General features: G+C 45.1%; 1 protein-coding gene across 5 annotated transcripts in view; it reads right to left on the reverse strand.

Moving 5' to 3' along the window:
• LOC122129546 (CSC1-like protein 2) overlaps window positions 1-12,828 on the reverse strand; it is a 28,341-nt gene that overhangs the window by 9,633 nt on the left and 5,880 nt on the right. For 3 of the 5 annotated variants that reach the window (XM_042704479.1, XM_042704480.1, XM_042704481.1), the window contains exons 2-12: window positions 9,023-9,235; window positions 8,421-8,500; window positions 5,172-5,237; window positions 4,213-4,303; window positions 3,849-3,886; window positions 3,562-3,704; window positions 3,027-3,078; window positions 2,743-2,851; window positions 2,365-2,435; window positions 1,348-1,428; window positions 913-1,036 (exon numbers count right to left, since the gene is read on the reverse strand). In XM_042704479.1, coding sequence (XP_042560413.1) covers window positions 913-1,036; window positions 1,348-1,428; window positions 2,365-2,435; window positions 2,743-2,851; window positions 3,027-3,078; window positions 3,562-3,704; window positions 3,849-3,886; window positions 4,213-4,303; window positions 5,172-5,237; window positions 8,421-8,500; window positions 9,023-9,220 — 1,053 coding nt within the window. In that variant the 5' untranslated portion in view covers window positions 9,221-9,235. Of the gene's footprint in view, window positions 1-912; window positions 1,037-1,347; window positions 1,429-2,364; window positions 2,436-2,742; window positions 2,852-3,026; window positions 3,079-3,561; window positions 3,705-3,848; window positions 3,887-4,212; window positions 4,304-5,171; window positions 5,238-5,545; window positions 5,585-8,420; window positions 8,501-9,022; window positions 9,236-12,828 lie in introns of all 5 variants that reach the window. The other 2 variants (XM_042704482.1, XM_042704483.1) reach the window with 2 other exon arrangements.

Consider the following 12,828-nt stretch of genomic DNA (forward strand, 5'->3'; position numbering starts at 1 on the left):
CGTCAACAACAGAAAAACTTGGCACCGATAAAAGCTTGCTAGTATGCTAACTGGTGTCTGTGAAATCTTGTCTTGGCATGTGTTTCCGGAGGTGGTCCTTCCCGGAACACAGAACTACATAGTACACACCTGGGTGGCGAGTGGCAACAAAAGGTGTGTTTATCTGTCCTTCACATGATCATATGCTATAGAAGTGAAGATGATACCAAAACTGGTTGCCTATAAAAACAATATGTCAATAAATGGTTAATTCCGGCATACTGTTGCTTTAAAGCTGACATGTTGCACAGTACAAGTATATTACCTCCCTGACAATGTATTAGGTTCCTATTCACACAGACTACTGGCAGTCCTGCATTAGGGAGCCACAGTGACTGACAGCTCTGCCCTCTGAGAGGGGTGAGAGGAAACATGAGCAGACAGCTGTGTCTTGTCTGGGAGGGAGCTTCATGATTCAGTGCATATTAGCAGCATGGAGAACAGAGGCCTGGATGTGGATTGTATTTTACAGTAGTTCATGAAAATGTACAATATGTATGTTTTATATAGTATATGTTTTACACTTTAGGAAAAACACAGATACATTACTGTACAGGTAAAAAAACATTATCGCACCAGGGCTCATTTTATGGGGTCTGAGAATGTCAAATCTGTGTGTGTGCGTGTGTGCGTGTGTGTGTGTGTGTGTGTGCACATGTATGCTTGTGTATGTGTTTGGTGTGTATGCATGTATCCTCGTGTATATGTGTGGGGTGTGTGTATGTGTGTGCATGCCTGTGTATGTGTTTGGTGTGTGCGTGTATGCTCGTATATTTCTTTGGGGCGTTTGGAGTGTGTGTGTGTGTGTGTGTGTGTGTGTGTGTGTGTGTGTGTGCACGCGTATGTGTAAAAGGTGGGATGGGGGCACCACACCTGCTCACAGCCCTTGATGACACAGCAGCACAGGTGTCCACAGGGCTTGGGGTTGATCATGGTGGGGACTTGCTCTTTGACCAGGAGGTCTGTGAAGAACTTCTTACTGCGCTCCGTCTTCTTCCTGCAGCCACACAGTAAATCCATCAGCTAATACATGGGCCTCACAAGATGGACGCCTTTGGAATTTACTGGATTTACTGTTCTGTACTGCCTCTCAGCTGCTAGAAGCCTACAGTGGATCTACAATAGCTCATCTTTCAATTTGTTAAAACATGTGCGTCCATCACTCTGATCTCAGGACAAATCATGTGAAACAAACCACACGGGCAAACAGTACAACACTACAACAATGAGCCAAAAAGGTTCTAGGGGTGTTGTCTTCAAAACGAGGTAATTAGCTGTTATAGGACAACTGGAATGTGTAGTTTTTACCTTTCAGAGTCCAGGTACATCAGTTTGGCCACATCGTAACAAATACGAGCCTCCAGCACGACACAGTTCTCATAAGCCTGCCTGTAGGGGAAAGAAATAAAGTGCTGCTCAAAAACTACTTAAGAAGGTGGAATTTGACCTCAGAATGTAAGACAAAGTGTAACCCACTTGTGTTAAGTGTACTCTTTCCCTCTTCATTATCAAAGGTCTCCTCACTATGATGACCAATATCTAAATGTGACCGTCTAGTCATTTTTACCCACTAACCTTGTCCCTGTCTGTGCTGTGCTGTGCTGTACTGTGCTGTGCTGTGGTTGACCAGACCTGACGTGTTATGGTTTTACTTCTGTCTTTCACTCACCCGTCTTTCACATGACTGACTCAACCACACTGAACCACACTGCATAAAGGTCTCGGCCTCTTGCCTACTTCTCTGTCTCTGCTGCCTAGTATCCCTGAGTAGTGGCGGTGGTGGTGGTGGGGTTGTTTCTCAGTGGGGGGTGGACTCAGGGTGCCAGAACAGACAAGGACTGCCGGAGACAAAAGAGCGTGTCGGGTCGGGAAATGAAATTACTCAGACAACGTTCAACGCTGGCAGCGGGGGTGGAGGGACCAAGTGAGGAGCCACGGAGTTTTCCGGAACACTCCGGCTAACCACATGACCCACATCACTCAGCTCATCTGGCTTCCATTAGGGATGATTAGGGCAGATAAGCCTCCTCTTGTCTGACCAGAGCCAGGAGGACAGAAGAATTTAAGTTACGTATAAATGTTTGAATAAATTGTACAGCGTGACTCTGGGAGGGGTCCCTTAGAATTAAGATGATGACTGATGGGATGTAAGACGTCGCTTCCCCAGTGGGGCAGATGAAGTAGCCACACCCAGCTGGAGGATCACTGGAGTTTCTGACTGATTATGCCTTTAGAATAGTTTCATCTACTTCATTTACACTGTTTACAGGAGTGGCCATCTGACAAAAAGGGTGTCCATGCTGCAGATAGGGTGGAAGTACTTACTCAAAGTGGTCCTTTATGGCCTTCTCCTCAGCATACTTTGAAATGCCGTTGATAAATAAAGTGCGTTTCACCTAGCATAGGGCAAAAAGACACCAAACACACACTTACAAACCAATAAATAAATACACTGAATAAATAAATACACACTCATAGGTAGGCTGTCACATAAACTACTGCGGTTTTGAAAACTATTAATTCCAGCTGTAGCTAAACCTTGACAGGTGACAAGAGTATTCCTCAGAACAAGGTACTCAAATTGTTATTTAGCCCTTGATTGACTTGGCCGAGTGTGTACTTGACACTTCTTCTAACAATCAGTGCTAATAGTGACCACAAACAGGGCAAAGGTTTGTTGTGGCTCTGACTAGGCCCACTCACCAGGTCATCCTCTTTGTAGTGCATCTTGGAGGTGTGACGCCTCATGCTGTACACCGTCAGCAACAGGTACAGGAAAGCAAATGTAGTGTGCAGCCACAGCAGGTTATTTCTGTGGGGAGGGAGAATATTAGCTCTCAGACCACAACAGGCGAGCACACACACACACACACGACACACACGCTCGTTTGCTCTCTCTCTCTCTCTAAGGGGAGTCTCCAAATAAACCTGGAGGACAAAAAAAAAAAAAAAAAGGAGTAAATACTAAAGCTTGAACAAACACTCACCCAGACTTCAGGTTGGCTATAGTGGTTCTCCCAAAGCTGTACGCATTACCATCTGTTGAAAGCAGAGCAACGCATGTTTGAGGGGAAATGTCAATATTGCACTCGCACGTACTCAAGCAGGCTGGAAGTAGAGCAAAGGGCACTAATTCATGAAGGAAATGAGGGGGCTGGGTGCATGTGAGGCACACCGCACAGACAACTACTTTTCATTTACTATTCTTCTTCTCGTGCCTCAGTCCTGCCTGATTTGGTCATTCACTTCTTTTGACTAAACAAAAGGAAGCAGCACTTCCAACCATGCCTGGTCAGGCCTTCTGAATATAGCAAACCTACTTTTACCAGACTTAAACACGAGTTATTAGCACATGGGTTAAAGAATATAGGGATATCGGCACACAATCATTACTTCTGTTACAAACCAGAAAAAGAAAAGGCCTGTGCAGGCTTGTCCTACTCTCTTGCATATGAAAACTCTTTAGCAAGTTACGCGCTCTGCAGAGAAGCTGCATGTTCGCTCAGCCTGCCCCGCTCTTACCCATCAGGTCTCCTGAGAAGTTGACGGGCAGCACGATGCCCACGGAGAGCACCCCCACCACCACCAGCAGGCCGATGATATGGCGCTGGAAGGAGAGGTAGTGCACAGCGTCCTCGCCACACTTCTCCCGGATCTCATCATCCCTGCAGAGAAGGGCACAGAACACAGAGCAACGCCGTACATGCATCAATTTCCAACGCCAACAAGGGCACACTAAACAACGAGATCATCTTAAGGGGGACCAGAACAAGGCTCTACAGAGGAGATCACTTGCAGGAAAGACTCACTTTATCCTGAAAATGGCTGTCAACCAGGAGCAGAAGCCCTGCAAGACAAAACACACAGCAGATTCACTCAAGATATAATAGTCAGAAAAGAGAAAATACTACTACTTCATTCCTAAAACCGTATTAAACACAATAAACGTCTGTCACTCAACATGAAGAGAAAAGTCTGCATTTAATAAACAGAAATCTTGTCTGTGTATGTGGCTGATTGTGGACTATCTTGCCACATCTCTTAATACTCATCACACACACACACACACACACACACACACACACACACACACACACACACACGCACACGCACACGCACACGCACACGCACACGCACACGCACACGCCTTAGGTTGACCCAGGAAGTGCTTACATTGTCTCTCTGGTCATAGTCCACAGAGCTGGAGATGGAGGTAAGACGTTCGTAGCGGTCGGGCGTCTGCGACTGCATGGCTGAGGCCACACTACACAGGGGAGAAAGAGAGCCACAGTGTCAGAGCCACCTCCTTCTGGGTGACAACTTCTGCGTCACACTTAGGCCGAGCCCCACCTGGGGAGCTCAGCACTGGCTGTGATCTAAATCAGTGTGACCCCAGGCTCTGAAATGACCACAGGAGGCTACGGCTGGTCCGTCATGCACTTCAGCGGGACAATGAGAGTGCCGCCATCAGTGTGGGACGGGCCGGGACCATGGTGGCTCGTTGGAGGCTTATTAAATTGTGTAAGCCTCTGTGGGGTCATTTCATGCAGTGTTTGTATCCTGACAGACACAGACACATAGACATAATCACACACACAGTCATCACAGAGTGACAAGTGTGTGTGTGTGAATGTGTATGTCTGTGTGTATGCGCACAAGTTAGAAGATAGTGGAAGAGTTCTTTGTGAGAAGAAGAGTACCTTGCTGGCACCATAGAAGGTAAGGTCATGCAAACTACCACACACACCCTCTAGAAAATACACACAAAACGTACCTTACATACACACGGTTTAGTAAAGATTAGACACAAACTGAAAGACTAGAAACCCACCACCAGTCAGAAGAGCTTAATAATCCTGCTCCAAATTGGGGTGACCCCTTACTCTGTGGTAGTCAACAGGAAATACTGACTACAATACCCATAATCCCCCTGGGAGTAGGGACCAACAGTCGAAGCATTTTCATTATTTGGGTCTGACTTGTTTGGTATGTCTAACATTATGAAACACAACTTCCTCAGAAAGTTCAGGGAGGGTTCTAATACACATTGACTGAAAAAAGGGGGTTACATGTGTGTTTTAGGAAACAAAGGGATGGTTCCTACTCAACCACAGGGCGAAGGCTACCTTTACCTTTCCCTGTATGCGTCCTGCCTCTGTGGGGCAAAGGGCACACTCAGACAAGCCGAGAAGCGCATGCTTTGTGAGAGAAGTGAACACACACTGATTAAAAAAATGCACACACAGATTGAGACAAGGCCCAGATGGTACTGGGTAGAGAGTGATCAGGTCAAAAGCTAAAGACAAGGCCCTTCCACCGAGACACAAAGAGGGTGAAGAGGGGATGAGGAGATCTCAAACCATCTAGAAACAAGAAAGAGAGGGTTAATTTAAAAGGTAGAGCAGCAGGAAGAGGAGAAAGAGTGGGAGTGAAGAGTGGCGACGTGAGGGGAAAAAAAAAAAAAAAAAAAGAGAAGAAAAAAAAAATAACAAAAACAAAAACATACTATTCCCGTTCATCCAGGCGCCGGTACCGTTGATCCTGTCTTCAGACCCAAAAAAACAAGAGGGAGAGAATTGAGCTTGGCTTAGAGGCTTTAAACCCCTGGTGTCAGCACAGAAATAGATTCCAGTCTGCTCTTTCAGAAGACCCCTTGCTGGCTGTTACGACCCTGAACAGCAAGGGGTTATCGCTCACAAGATCTTGACAAAGGCTTTTAGGCATGTGGGACTGCATGACCATAGAGTTACACAGAGTACAGAAAGCGCCCTTAGACAGGAAGACGCTTCATTTCCATTGAGCTGGGACTGTTCCAAAATGCAGATCTCACAGCTGGTCAAGTCTGGCTCGGGTTACCAGGACAGGACAGGACATCAACAACTTACTGGGTACACAAGGAGTAAAATATGGGTCATATATCATTGACAACTGAGGAAGGGATCTTTGAAAAGAGAGAGGGGAACAGAATATATGTATATATCAGCTCTACTGTACAGAGTTATATGCCCTTTAAGGTGCAGTAAGGGATTCTAATCCAATACACTTTTTATCAAATTCAGTAAATATCTCCTCACGGTCTGCTAGCTGTCCATTCTGTGTGAGCTGAAAAAAAAATCTGATGTTTGTACACAGTTCTGGCTCGCTAAATGGGAAACGAACATGGTGGTGCAGACCGCACCACACAACACTATTCCAGCCAATCAGCAACAGGGGGCGTTCGTGCTCGTGCACAGGACAGCGGGAAGGGCAGGGGGCGAGGAGATGGGGGGAGAGGGAGGGGAGATGGGTGCGAAGGGGGCATTGGGAGTGAGTGCAGCGAGAACTCTGGCACATGCTAATGTGATGGACTCATTGTCAAAAAGGAGAGATAGTCGAAAAACAGCCAAAGCAAAAATCGAAAAAAGTTGTATGAACAGGCAAGGGCGAATCTGTGAGGCGTTTTCAACGATGGAGAGACCTCAGAGTTGAGATGCATCAAATCCAATGCAGCGGTTGCTCGGTTTTTGCTTGACAGGTGGTACATATTGGTATCGCTGTTTCACAGAATCAATAGCTCAGTATTGTTTTGTTCCATTTGCCAATGTTTGAGATAGCTAATCCCAACTGGCTAGCTAGCAAGCAGGTACCTGTCACACTTGTGTGTCAGGTAAAGTTAAATTACTTTCCCACAGACATTCAGCCTTCTTTGTAGTTTGCCAAGATATGCTGTTGTTGTGATGTTTGCTCCAGTAACAGGATAACTGTCTGAAGCGGCTGTGCTGGTTCTAGGAAACAGTCTTGCAAACTCACAACCTAGGTAACGTTAGTTACACTACTTGCCACGTCGTTGTTCGCTCTATATCATAGTATTTGTCGGTACAACTTTGCAAAAGGTTTTATAGCCATGAAGACTGAAAAGCATGACTTTACTAGCACAGTGGGATTATTTGGATTGATGCATAATTCGCTCATTTTACCTGATACAAATTTACTGTAGCTTTGTAAAAACAATCTAAACAAAATCTTGCTAGTTTTAACTACGTTGTGTTGGATACTGTGTTTGCACGGTGCTCATTTGATGATGTTTTATATTAAAATGTTCAACTATGAGAGACATCCACTTCCATGCCATCTCTAGACCATCTCCATCTCCAGTGTCAAGTGTAGGCCCTCAGGCAGCAGACGCTCTGGATTCCATCCTATTGGTCGGCTAGCCCAGTTGTTAGTGTCAGTGCGCGCATCCATGAGCTTCTGGAGGAGGAGTGTTTTGTTTGGCTGTTGAGTTCAAATGTAAATCTTTCTCCAATATCGCTTACCCTACCTTTAAGTCTCAACACCGACTAGCTCCATCAATCTCATATCCCTTTGTCATGGTGGTGTGGCAATGTCACATGAGTACAGGAGAAGTGTGTGTGTGTGTGTGTGTGTGTATGTGATGTGGTGTGTCTGAGACTGAGTCATTTTCAGTTATCTTAAGTGGGTAAGGAAGTGGGAATCAAAAAAAAGCCTGACTATCTGCCACCCTGCTGACCAGGCACACTAGCACACGATGTGGGCCACATGACAAGGAACCTCTTCCGCAGTCTAGACTGAACTGAAAAGCCACTGCGTTCTGTGATTTATTACTAGATGCAACCGCCTGCTTGAGTTCATAGTATCAGCACGTTTAATCAGCTTTCTCCTCCGATTGTGGAACAGAATTAGCCGAGTCCTTCAGGTCTCTGCGGTGGGGCTCTCAGCTGAACAAATCTGGGGTGGGGTGGGGTGAGCAAGAATGCTCTCGCCCTAAGCAAACAAATTCCGGAGCACACCGGATCACGGCGGCCACGCTCTCCCGTTGAGCCGCCCCGAAAGCCTACACTAAGAGTGGGTTTCTTTCTCCCTCAATCACCACACTTTGTCTGCGGTGGAAGAAACAGCCTCCGGAGTTTGAGATGCTCAGTGGTATGGTCAGGATTGAGAGCTGATGAAGCGCTGTAGCTGTCTAGGACACTGGCACATAGAGACACCCATGAGGACCTCATGAAGGCATGAGGAGTTATCAGCCTCAATCGCCAGTCAGACATACAAGATGGATGGGAGACATTGGTGAGATATGACATTTCATAGAGATGACTCTTCATGGGCCTTAGTTTCGGAGGTGTGGCTCACAGCCTTTATTTGTGTGTGTGTGTGTGATGATGATGATGATGATGATGATGATGATGCAATGTATATATATACAAAATAACAGGTCATAGTGTAAATCTTGTAAAAGAGGCAAATGACAACCCCCACACATTTCCAATCAACTGCACCATTCATGTGGAATGTGCAGGTCGCACCTGGGAGGGGAAAGCTGTGTGGCAGTACTAGCTGTGTGGCAGTACTGACTGCCACAGACGTGCTGCATCCTCGCTTACCTGTCTGCGTCTGTGACCAGAGCCAGGCGACCATAGTCCCATGCCAGCTTCCTCAGGATGGAGAACACAAAGAGCAGCACCTATGGAGACGGAAAAATATACATGCATATGTATCTACGTATACACACACATATCTTCTACAATATGCAAGAGTGTATTTTGTAACCGCTGCCTTTCAACATGGGTGCTTTAGCCATAGCTTCAATAAAACTCCACTAATGGAGTTAACTAATGTATTAACATATTTAGATTATTTCAAAGCATTATGAAGCAAAGTCCATTTTAAAAACCTTGCCCTTGTCCTATACCCTGCCTCCAAGTTGCTTATAATAATTTACATTGTGGGGGTGGGAGATCAGCTCTAATTCGAAGATTAATTTGTCCAGCCTCCCTTGTAGTCACATACAGACCCTGATGATTGTTCTCAAAATCCACCAAACTGGACCATGAATGTTCATAATGTAAATGCTAACCCACATTATTAGGTGTTAACAAGTATGCAGTGTAAGTGAGTGTGTGTGTGTGTGTGTGTGTGTGTGTGTGTGTGTGTGTGTGTGTGCGTGTGTGTATTTGTATGCGCGTATGTGTATTTGTATGCGCACCAGGAAACACATGAAGTCGAGGGCGAGGACAGTGGGCACGCCTCCGAAGGGCAGCCCCTGCAGCACGGTGCTGCGGATGCGGGCCGAGAAGCACCAGGTCTTGTTGTCATTAGTGCTGGGGTCAACATCTTCTCCCTTGGCCTCCGCCAGGCCCCAGTCCCACAGACCCAACAGCCCCAACAGCACAGGCAGCAGCATACTCACTGCCGCATCCTGCACATGGCACAAGGGAGGGGGAGACACAGGTTTAGCACACTTTAACATAGCACGAGTTTAGCACACTTAAAAATTGCATGTTTAAAGGCAGGAGGATGCATGTACTGTAAATGATTGAAGTCAACATGGTAGGGGATTCGAGGCAATAACGAGTTGCATGAGCTCTCTGTGCTGGCGCAATACTACATCAACGCAAAGACACAGTTTGACACCCTTTTCAAAAAACTCCAAAGACTTTGTTCTGAGGTTATACTAGGTCAGGCTAGGCATCTTGATTTGTCTCAGGAGTTTTTATGGGTTTGTTTACATTTGCATACAATGCACAAGAATATTATAACATATTATAAGACCGTTCATGTTATCATGGCATCACCGTTATACCGTTACATTTATACACACGCACACACACTTTTTAAAAATAATTGATGTTCTTTTTCACACTACATACTGCCCTACAAATCTCAGACACAGGCAACAGACATCAGACGCGCCGTCATAGTAAACACACCATAAAACACTAACGCAAAAATAAATTATATATTTAGAATGAGCTAAACTGTGAGCCAAGAAAGACGTTTTTAAAGAAAGAGTTTAAAGACGTTTTTAAAGACAGAGTGTCTGTTCAGCACCACAAAATTCACTCCAAGAACTGCACTTCTCACCTCAAGTCTAGGCTAGTATCACCATCTTAAAGGCTGTACAGATTGGTGAGAACAGTCCCTCAAACCTTTGATTTTATTCTGAAGGGAACGAGAAACACAAAACTGAACCCTTCAATGAGCTCCGCATCCCGATTTGCAGATCTGCCCGTAAGTGAGCAGTTGCATGTGTCTGATGTACATATAGAAGCGAAAGGTGGCAGTCAGAAAGAGATACATAGTTAAGTAGGAATACTCGCACAAACTGTGTGATGGCATCTGAGACACGTAGTAATCCACAGTAATCCGCATCACACCATTCAAACCGGCTATAGGGACTCACTCCGAGGCTCTTGTTTCTTTCACAAAGGGCTTGTTCACAGGACACAAAATCGCTAGCATCCCACAGACATTGCAGAGCTAATTGAGTTAGGCTAACCGCATAGCACTTGGCCGCATGGCTTCTCCATTATGCACTACCTCCACGGAGGGGCTGCCCGGCTGTCCAGGTCTCTGAGACACACTGCCGCTGTAGCCTGGCTCCCAGCCCTCCCAGATATACCCTAAAGGCAGCATCTGTGCTGGGTCACGTGGCTGCCAGTAATTCATTTAGACTCCATGAGGCCTCACTGAACCGCGTATGGATCCATACAACTCAGCATCGTAATACAGATACTATTTAGGTTTCTATTTCACTTTTGCCCTCCTGTGTGGGGAATCTCAGGATCATACCAAATGCATAACAATATAGGTAAGCCTTCATTTCTTTCAATATTGTCCAAACATGCAGATGAAATACTGAAACACTGGCAACCATTCAAAGTACACGGAGTACAGACATACTAATCAATTGGCCGCATAGAGCAATGCTTTTCCAAGAGTCTGGAAAATATATGTCACCATGTTGCATAACTTCTATTGTGATTTGTTTATCTAACAATGGGGGGGGAGAGAGAGAGAGAGGCCATGACTACCGGTGTCATGTTGAATATGAGTATGGTTTTGATATAAATGAATATATGTAAATTAGTGCTGTCAAACGATTAAAATATTTAATCGCGATTAATCGCATTTATGTCATAGTTAACTCAAAATTAATCGCGATTAATCGCAAATTTTTATCTATTCTAAATGTCCCTTCGTTTATTTATTTTTTCCATCATTTTGTTTTTATTTTAATGCCCTTATCAACATGGAAAAGTCGATTGGCTTGCTTTATGCAAATGTTTTATTTTATTGAAAACCAACATTGCCAAACAGGGCGGTACAAAATAAAATTATAAAGTGCACATTTCAGGTGAACAAGGACTCAGCCTATAGTGCAGTTAAACCATGGCTTAATATTTTCTTTTTTTCAAGTTTGCTGGGAACATAGCAGTCAGGCCTCTTATTTCAGAAACAATGAACCGTAACAGTTATGTTACCAATAAAAGGTAAGCCTACTACTTCTTTGCTTTCAGCCAGCTGCCTGTTGACATTTTCAGACAACAGTGAAGCTCGTTTCTTTTGCACAACACAACTTTTAAAAGTAAACTTTCCATTTAGAAGCTTTTTATCATCCATTTCGCCGTATCGCGCTCACCATTCACTCAAACTGTAACGTTAGCCTACCACACAGTTTGCGAGGCCAAAAAGAACGTTAATCTAAAAAAAAAAAAAAATTTAAAAAAAATTGCGTTAATCTCGCGATAAAAAAATTAACGCCGTTAAAATGGGTTTGCGTTAACGCCGTTAATAACGCGTTAAACTGCCAGCACTAATGTAAATGTATAATGTTCCAGGATGTGTGAGAGACAATTACGTTAAAACAAACAGCCCTACAGGCTGCGCTCAAGCTCAGGGCACAGCGAGGGAACGCTTTAGCTTCGTGTCACAGCGTCCCTTCAGGAGCCGGACAGGAAAGACTGGTTCTGGAAAGCATAAGCCCCGAGGAAGAAGGCTGGGGAGGAGCAACACAGCCAGACTGACAGTGAAGACAGGCAGGAAGAAAACGACAGAGAAAGAATGGCGAAGGGAGAGAGTCTGAGATAACCAGACAGAAACAAAGACATGGAGGGGGAAAACATTCTGCAGTCTCGGCCACTAAAGAGAACTTTATCAACGCAAAGACAAACATCGCTCTTATTCGGACAATGGGTGTGAGTGTGGGTGTGCGCACTCAATCCTCAGTCACCAACCCTTACACAGACCGGCTTGGCAGAGTACAAGAGAGACATATCAACTGCCCAGAAATGATCACGGCCTATATGTCCTCTCCAAGACCTCTTGCCATAATCTGGTAAAATAATTGGTGACAAAAAAAAAAGGACACCCTTAGAATAATTATACTACAGCTTGCATGAGATGGTTTTGACAAAAACATAATCGCTAAGGCAATCCAGGAGCAGCATAAGCCACCATCTTCAGAGTCTCTTCAGAGCAGCACAGTGGGCTGGTGGAGAACGGCCTCCCAGCGACAAACCTCCTTTCTCCCCTCCTTGCACTGACATCACTCACAGGGGACACAGAACAATAGACAAACGAAGTTCAGTCAGTTCAGACGGGCCTGCTCTGGCCCGCTGCAGATGCCAGCCATTCTCTACACTGGCATACTGAAGATTGGATGGCTACAGCAGCTACCACTTATGGTAGATAAATGTGAAGCTCTTTTAAGTATTAAGACATTATAAAAGACCTAGGCCAATACTAAATTACCTATGTACATGAATTGTGCTATATAAATCAATCTGCCTTGGTTATATTAATACAAGTCATTGAGAGAGAGCGAAACCTAATGGTCAGGAGTGATCAAATCACTGCATTTAATCTCAGATTTCGCCTACACTCTCCAGTCAAAGAGTCACCGCACAGCTGTTATGGTGGTTTCACCAAGGAGTACACTCAGACACTCACAGAGCGAATGAAAACAGCCAGGTGCCACCTCACCTTCCACTGCTGTTGCCATGGGTGACT

The sequence above is a fragment of the Clupea harengus genome, unplaced genomic scaffold (assembly GCF_900700415.2).
Source record: "Clupea harengus unplaced genomic scaffold, Ch_v2.0.2, whole genome shotgun sequence".
Classification (NCBI taxonomy): Eukaryota; Metazoa; Chordata; class Actinopteri; order Clupeiformes; family Clupeidae; genus Clupea; species Clupea harengus.